This window comes from Gallus gallus, chromosome 12 (assembly GCF_016699485.2).
Source record: "Gallus gallus isolate bGalGal1 chromosome 12, bGalGal1.mat.broiler.GRCg7b, whole genome shotgun sequence".
Lineage (NCBI taxonomy): Eukaryota > Metazoa > Chordata > Aves > Galliformes > Phasianidae > Gallus > Gallus gallus.
The window spans coordinates 11,779,393-11,786,589 of NC_052543.1; the positions used below are offsets into that span (position 1 = coordinate 11,779,393).

General features: G+C 67.8%; 2 protein-coding genes across 2 annotated transcripts; both read left to right on the top strand.

Moving 5' to 3' along the window:
• Positions 1-64: 64 nt before the first annotated feature.
• Positions 65-1,198, top strand: LOC107054425 (epidermal differentiation-specific protein-like). The gene has a single exon (XM_015293330.3). The coding sequence runs from the start codon at positions 65-67 to the stop codon at positions 1,196-1,198; it is 1,134 nt and encodes a 377-aa protein (XP_015148816.2).
• A 719-nt stretch (positions 1,199-1,917) lies between these two features.
• Positions 1,918-6,557, top strand: QARS (glutaminyl-tRNA synthetase). The gene is made up of 23 exons (NM_001012782.2): positions 1,918-2,225; positions 2,304-2,413; positions 2,503-2,578; positions 2,664-2,728; positions 2,814-2,867; positions 3,013-3,070; positions 3,214-3,285; positions 3,363-3,448; positions 3,576-3,662; positions 3,765-3,864; positions 3,981-4,059; positions 4,150-4,258; positions 4,329-4,459; positions 4,578-4,670; positions 4,744-4,881; positions 4,954-5,041; positions 5,118-5,261; positions 5,336-5,440; positions 5,567-5,659; positions 5,730-5,857; positions 5,958-6,024; positions 6,120-6,245; positions 6,331-6,557. Exons 1-23 carry the CDS (start codon positions 1,943-1,945, stop codon positions 6,379-6,381), a joined length of 2,343 nt encoding a protein of 780 aa, NP_001012800.2. The 5' UTR covers positions 1,918-1,942; the 3' UTR covers positions 6,382-6,557.
• The last annotated feature ends 640 nt before the right edge of the window (positions 6,558-7,197 follow it).

Consider the following 7,197-nt stretch of genomic DNA (forward strand, 5'->3'; position numbering starts at 1 on the left):
GGGAAGAGCAGGGAAGGGAAGGGAAGCGGGGAGAGGAGGTGCCGGGGCGCTCGGCCACGCGGCCATGAACAAGATCACGGTGTACGAGCGTGCCGACTTCGAGGGGCTGAGCCGTGAGTTCACCTGCGACGTTCCCGACCTGCACGAGCTGGATTTCGGCGACTGCATCGCCTCGCTGAAGGTGGTGGGGCAGCCCTGGATCGCCTACACGCAGCCCAAGTACGAGGGCGAGCCGCACGTCTTCGAGGAGGGCGAGTACGAGGCCGTGGAGCGGCCCAACAGCTTCTCGGCGCTGCGCCTGGTGCACCACGACCTGCTGGACCCACAGATCACCCTTTACGAGCGGCCCCACCTGCAGGGCGCCTGCAAGGTGGTCAGCGAGGAGACCAACTTGGCGTACGGGTACTTCAACGACCGCGTGGCCTCGCACGTGGTGCAGCGCGGGGTCTGGCTGCTCTACCAGCACCCCAACCGCGGCGGCTGGCACTGCTTGGCGTGGCCCGGGGAGCGCGTGGACGACTACGGGGCGCAGCTGCGCTTCCAGGCCCGGCTGTCCCACCTGCGCCCGCTGCGGCCCGGCCGCCCCGCGGTCACCGCGCAGCTCCTGTGGGACCAGAAGCGCGTAGAGGCGGAGCGGGAGGTGCTGGTGGATGAGATCGTGGGGGTGAACGAGACCGAATCGGAGCAGGCGCTGGCGGCCGGCAGCACGCGGGAGTACAGCACGACGCTGTGGCAGAGCTTCCGCTTCAGCAACGCCACCAGCCTGCGGGCCGGGCTCTCCTTCACGGTGACCGTGGAGGCCGGCAACGTCTTCACGGTGCAGAAGGGCCGCAGCGAGTCGTGCACGCGGAGGGAGCGCAGCGAGGTGGCCCTGCCCGCCAAGGTCCCGCCGCGCACGCAGCTCACCGTGCACGTGCTGCGCAAGGAGGTGACGCTGTCCGTGCCCGTGCTGCTCACCATCACGCAGAACGAGGCGGTGCGCACCGAGATGGGGGAGTACCGCAGCGTGTCGGGCACCAACGTCTGCGCGCGGTTCAGCATGAAGCCGCTGCCCGCCGCGGGCACCGGGAGGGAGGAGCGAACGGAGGCTGTGGAGGGCACAGAGCAGGCGCGCAGTGCGGGGATGGGGCGGGTGGCGGCCGACGGGACGGAGCCGGGGGACGACGTGAGCGCGGAGCGGGAGCCCACCGGGTGCTGAGAGCCCACCGTGCCAATAAAGCCCTTTCTGAATTGCAGCGCTGGCAGTGGTGCGGTGGACGGGAGTGGGTATCCTGCGGTGCCGCAGCCCGAGCTCGGCGCTGTGGGGCGGCTACGATGGGGGGGTGTTGGGCATAGAGGTCAGCTGGGGGAGCTGGGGCGCGGGAGGGGACGTGGGAAGGGGCGCGGGTGGCTGCGGGGACCCAAGGGGAAGTACAGGGGGATGGGGTGGCGGTGGGAACACAACGAGGGGGGACGTGGGTGGCTGTGAGGGCGTAAGAGGGGCGCGAGGAAGACGGAAGCGGCTGCGGGCACACGTCGGGGACACGGTGGGCAGGGGTGGCCGTGGGGACACAATGGGGGGATGAAGGGAGGAGACGGGCGGCCGTCTGAGGCATAAGGCGGACACGCGGGGCCGCAGCACGGATGCCCGCCGACGACAAAAGAGACGGAGCGCCGTCCTCGGGGGTCCGCCCGCCACCGCCCCCCGCAGCTCCGGGGCCGCCCCCGCCGGCCCCCAGCCCCGCCCCGGGCCTGCCCCCCACGTGTCCGCCGTGGGCGGCGGTCCCTTTAAATGATGCAACCTTCCTTCCGCCTGACCGCGCCCCCCTGCGCTTCGATTCGCGGAGCTTTCGAGGAGCTCCCTCGCTCCATTGGCCGAAGCGAGCGGCGCTCTCCTCTGATTGGCTCGCCGAGGGGGGCGGTGCGGCGCGAGGCCCCGCCCCCGCAGGCGGGCAGCGGCAGCATGGCGGCGATGGCGGCGACGGAGGAAGCGGAGGCGCTGGATTTGTTCACCGGCATCGGGCTGACCGAGGCCAAAGCCCGCGAGACGCTGCGCAACGCCGCGCTGAGCGCGCAGCTCCGCCAGGCCGTGCTGCAGGCCCGCGCCGCGCTGGGCTCAGGCCTGGATAAAGCCACCGGCGCTCTGCTGTACAACGCGGCCGCCCGGCTCCGCGACCCGGACCGCTTGGCCTTCGTGGTGGGGTACATCGGGCGGAGGGAGATCCGCACCGACCAACAGTTGGGCGGTACGGAACGGCCTGGGGGGGGTGGGGGAGCGGGGCCCGGGGCCGGTGAGGCCGGTGCTGAGCGCGCTGTGGCCGCAGCCGCCCTGCAGTACCTCCGCAGTCACCCGCTGGAACCGCTGGAACCGGCGGACTTCGAGCGGGCGTGCGGCGTGGGAGTGCGGGTCAGCCCCGAGCAGATCGAGGAGGCGGTGAGTGGGGCCGTGGGGGGCGCGGAGGGGGAGCGGAGGGAACGGGGGGGTCGGGCGTGTGCTGCCCGCTCAGCCCCAGGGATCCGCAGGTGGAGGCCGTGGTCAGCCGGCACCGGGAGGAGCTGCTGGCGGAGCGGTACCACTTCAACACGGGGCTGCTGATGGGTGAGTGCGGGGCTGGGGATGGAGGCGGGGCTGGGGGTCTTCTTGTAGCCCCTCGGGCCGCACCCCACACCGTGTGCCCCAACAGCGGAGGCGCGGAGCCGGCTGCAGTGGGCGGATGGGAAGAGCATCAAGAACGAGGTGGATCTGCAGGTGGGTGCTGGGCACTGCGGCACAACGCGCCCCCGGGCCGCCCCGGGTATGGGACGCCCCGTCAGACCACCTTCATCCCACCCAGGTGCTGCATTTGCTGGGACCAAAGACAGAAGCTGATCTGGAAAAGAAACCAAAGGTGATGCGGAGGAGGGGCCGCGTGGTGGTTCCTGAGTGGCCACAGCTGTCATCGCAGGACAGTGCTATTGCTGGGGGGGCGGGTAGAGCTGGAGGGAGGTGTGTGTGCAAAGAGGGCGTTCAGGCTGCTGTGCTCATCCCTGCAGGCTGCCAAGGCCCGGCCAGCCCCAGTGGAGAAGCAGAAGGCAGCCGTGGTGGAGAATGGTGAGTGGCTTCCTGGGAGCTTCCCCAGCACTTTGGTCCCGGCAGTCCCCGGGCCGTGGTCAGGCATCGCCGCACTCAGTGTGAGCACAGGCTGTTCTCTGTCTCACCAAACAGTGCTGGCTCAGCCCTGTCTCTCCCTGCAGGTGAGGTGGGCGCAGAGACAAAGTCACTGCTGGAGCAGCTGCGAGGAGAAGCTCTGAAATTCCACAAGCCGGGTGGGTGTGAGGAGGCACTGCCTGCAGGCTGCCAGGCCCGGCACCGTGCTGCAGCACTGACCGCACCGTTCCCGCAGGAGAGAACTACAAAACGGAGGGCTACGTGGTGACACCCAACACCATGGCTCTGCTGAAGCAGCACCTGGCGCTCACGGGTGGGCAGGTGAGGTCAGGTCTCCGAGCACAGCGACTCCTTTGAGGGTGACATCGTCGTGTAAGGCTGCAGCGGGCTCTGGGGAGGTACAGGGTGTGGGGGATTGTGTCAGTGCCTTCTCTTTTCCCCCACACAGGTGCGGACGCGGTTCCCTCCTGAGCCCAATGGCATTCTGCACATCGGCCATGCCAAGGCAATCAACTTCAACTTTGGTTACGCCAAGGTGAGCGCCGCCAAGCCCTACGGCCTGCTCCCATCTCCCTGCATCCTCTGGCTGTGTCCAAGCCTTGTGGGGAGCAGCTGCTTACTCTCCTCACTTCCCCAGGCCAACGGGGGCATCTGCTTCTTGCGCTATGACGACACCAACCCTGAGAAAGAGGAGGAGAAGTACTTCACGGCCATCCGGGAGATGGTGGAGTGGCTTGGTAGGGCTTGTACTGGGGAGAGCAGGATGGGGCTGGGATGCTGCTGGCAATATCCCTGCACGCAGCTCCTGCTGTCAGGCCCTAGTAATGGCTTCAACCTGTCTTGTCCCTCCCAGGCTACCAGCCCTACGCTGTGACTCATGCCTCAGACTACTTTGACCAGCTCTACACCTGGGCTCTGGAGCTCATCCGCAGGTGAGTGTGCTGCGGTGGTGTCCAGGGATGGCTGCCCCTTGTCCAGGGGTGGGCTGCTTATGTCCGCTTGGCCACGTGTCCTCCCTGCAGGGGACAAGCCTACGTCTGCCATCAGAAGGTTGAGGAGATCAAGGGTCACAACCCACCACCGTCACCGTGGCGGGACCGGCCCGTGGAGGAGTCACTAGTGCTCTTTGAGGTACTCTCAGCCAGGGACTGTGTGCCCATGGGGCGCAGGGCCCAGCTGATGGCCTTTGCCCGCCCTGCAGGACATGCGAAAGGGGAAGTTTGGGGAGGGGGAGGCCACGCTGCGGATGAAGCTGGTGATGGAGGATGGGAAGATGGACCCCGTTGCCTACCGCGTCAAGTTCACACCACACCACCGCACCGGGGACAAGTGGTATGGAGAGCCCACAGCGTCCCACAAGATGTGTCAGGGACGGGTCTGTGGGTATGTGGAGCGGGAGGGTCTTGGGAGAGGGACAGGGAGGCTGGGGCAAAATTCACACGCCCTGTAGGTGCATCTACCCGACGTATGACTACACTCACTGCCTTTGCGACTCCATCGAGCACATCACGCACTCCCTCTGCACCAAGGAGTTCCAGGCCAGGTGAGCGCCGTGCACAGCCCTGGGCAGGGGTCACCGTGTCCTTGTGGCTGAGCCGGGCTGTGCTTCCTTGCAGGCGCTCCTCCTACTTCTGGCTGTGCAACGCGCTGGACGTGTACTGCCCTGTGCAGTGGGAATACGGCCGCCTCAACCTGCTTTACACCGTTGTCTCCAAGAGAAAGATCATCCGCCTGGTGGAGACTGGGGCTGTGCGGTAGGGGTGGACCAGCAGACAGCGTGGCTGTCGCTCAGGGCGTGCTGGGTTGTCACAGCAGTGTTTTCTCAGGGACTGGGATGACCCACGGCTCTTCACGCTGACAGCCCTGCGCCGGCGAGGCTTCCCTCCTGAGGCCATCAATAACTTCTGTGCACGGGTAGGCACCGTGGGATGGGGCATGTGGACGTGTCCCCCTAGCCAGCAGGGTGACGGCAGCGCGTCCCATCCCGCAGGTTGGTGTGACAGTGGCCCAGGCGACGATGGAACCCCACTTGCTGGAGGCGTGTGTGAGGGATGTACTGAATGAGCAGGCCCCCCGCGCCATGGCCGTGCTGGAGCCCCTCAAGGTCACCATCACCAACTTCCCAGCCCCCCAGGTGAGGCTGCTGTGGGCCGGGCCGGGCTGGGTGCAGGGCTCCTGGGGCAGCGTTCACCCCCTGCTGTCCCCCAGGCAATCGATGTCCTCGTGCCCAACTTTCCTGCTGATGAGAGCCGGGGCTTCCACAAAGTGCCCTTCCAGTCCGTCGTCTACATCGAGGAGAGCGACTTCAAGGAGGTGAGTCGGGCGCAGTGCCACTGAGCGTTGGCGGCAGAGCAGGGAGGGGGACGCAGTCACGGGGACTGAGCTGGAGGGGGGGGGTCTGTGCTGCGCCCCCTCCTGCAGCAGTGCATCCTCTCGCAGGAGGCAGACAGGGGCTACAAGCGCCTGGCCCTCGGGCAGCCAGTGGGGCTGCGGCACACCGGCTACGTCATCGCCGTGCAGAATGTCATCAAGGTGCGTGGCCCTGGGCAGGGGGGCTGTGGGCCGGATCTGCCCCCTGATGGCTCCTCTCCCCCCACCCCAGGATGCCCGTGGGCGTGTCATTGAGCTGGAGGTGACCTGCACCAAGTCTGACGCAGCAGAGAAGCCCAAAGCCTTCATCCATTGGGTGTCACAGCCGCGGGTGTGCGAAGTGCGGCTGTATGAGCGGCTGTGAGTACCGGGGCAGCAGGGCAGTGGTGTCACCTGGCTGCTCTCAGCCCACCACGGGGTGCCGCTGCCCCACAGCCCCTTTAGCTGAGTCTCATTGCAGGTTTTTGCACAAAAACCCCGAGGACCCTTCGGAAGTGCCGGGTGGATTCCTGAGCGACCTCAACCCCGTGAGTGCCAGCAGTGATGTGCTGCAGCCCTCGTGTCCTCAGCGCTGGCACGCAGAGGGGCTGAAGGTGCTGACAGTGCTGCTTCTCCCCCTTAGGACTCCCTACGTGTGGTGGACGATGCCCTGGTTGACAGCTCTGTCCTCGGGGCACGGCCCTTTGATAAGTTCCAGTTTGAGCGCTTGGGCTACTTCTCAGTGGATCCTGACAGCACTGACAGCAAGGTGAGCCCTGGGCCGGGGGGGGGCAGCACACCGGGCCCCCCTGAGAGGCTGCAGTGCTCTGAGCCCCGCCTCTGCCTGTCCTCAGCTGGTGTTCAACCGGACTGTGACGCTGAAGGAGGACCCCGGCAAAGCCTGAGCCCTGCTGCCACCCCACTGCCTGTGTGCCCCCCACCCAGGGGGAAGGCTCCTGGGGGGGGGGGGCAGGATGGAGCCCAGCCTCACGCCCTCTCATCAAGAGCCGCAGCTGCCTTAGCACAGCCCCGCGGGGCCGTGCCGGTGTCACCTCAATAAAGTGGAGCAAGTGGAGCATCGCAGCCTGGTCTCTGTGTTCAGCCCCGGGGTCAGTGGGAGGGGCGGGAGGCACCTATCTGTGTGCCGGGTGGTGCCGCCGCGCGGTGCGCCGCTGCGTGGGGATACGGACCGCGGCGCTGCCGGGAGGTGCGCGCCGGGGATGTGTACAAACAGCGGCCGCCGTCCCGCGTTAAGGTGGACTCGAGTGGGGCGAGCCCTGCCCGGCCCTGCGCCGAAGGTCCCCGGCGAGCCCCCGCGGTCCCGGTTCGTCCCCTCGCAGCTCTCTATCCCCAGCCCCCTCGGGGCCCGCCGTGGGGCGTGGGAGTCTCTGCCCGTCCCCGTGGGCCACCTTAAGCAGCCGTGGGGCCGCACCGCGCGCACGGGCGCGTTAAAGCAGCCTCAGGCAGCGTTTTCCTCCCGATCCCGGCGTGGAAACAGCGGGGCTGGGACAGCCGCACGGCCCGCGGCCGGCACCGGCACCCGCCCGTAGGCGCCCCGTGGGTCGGGGCCTGCCCGCAGCCTTGTAGGTCGGCCCGCAGCCCCGTGCCCTGCGTCGGCCAGACACCAGAAGCTGCGTCGCCAGCCCCGCAATGCCCCAACCCGCGGTGCTGGTAACGCCCCGGCCGCGCCCCACGCGTGTCCCGGCTCCGAGAGCGCCCCT

Coding starts and splice junctions, on each gene's coding strand:
- LOC107054425 (XM_015293330.3), top strand. CDS start 65: ATGAACAAGATCACGGTGTACGAGCGTGCCGACTTCGAGGGGCTGAGC.
- QARS (NM_001012782.2), top strand. CDS start 1,943: ATGGCGGCGATGGCGGCGACGGAGGAAGCGGAGGCGCTGGATTTGTTC. Junction 4,259..4,328: donor AGTCACTAGTGCTCTTTGAG/GTACTCTCAGCC, acceptor CCCGCCCTGCAG/GACATGCGAAAGGGGAAGTT. Junction 5,858..5,957: donor GTGCGGCTGTATGAGCGGCT/GTGAGTACCGGG, acceptor GTCTCATTGCAG/GTTTTTGCACAAAAACCCCG.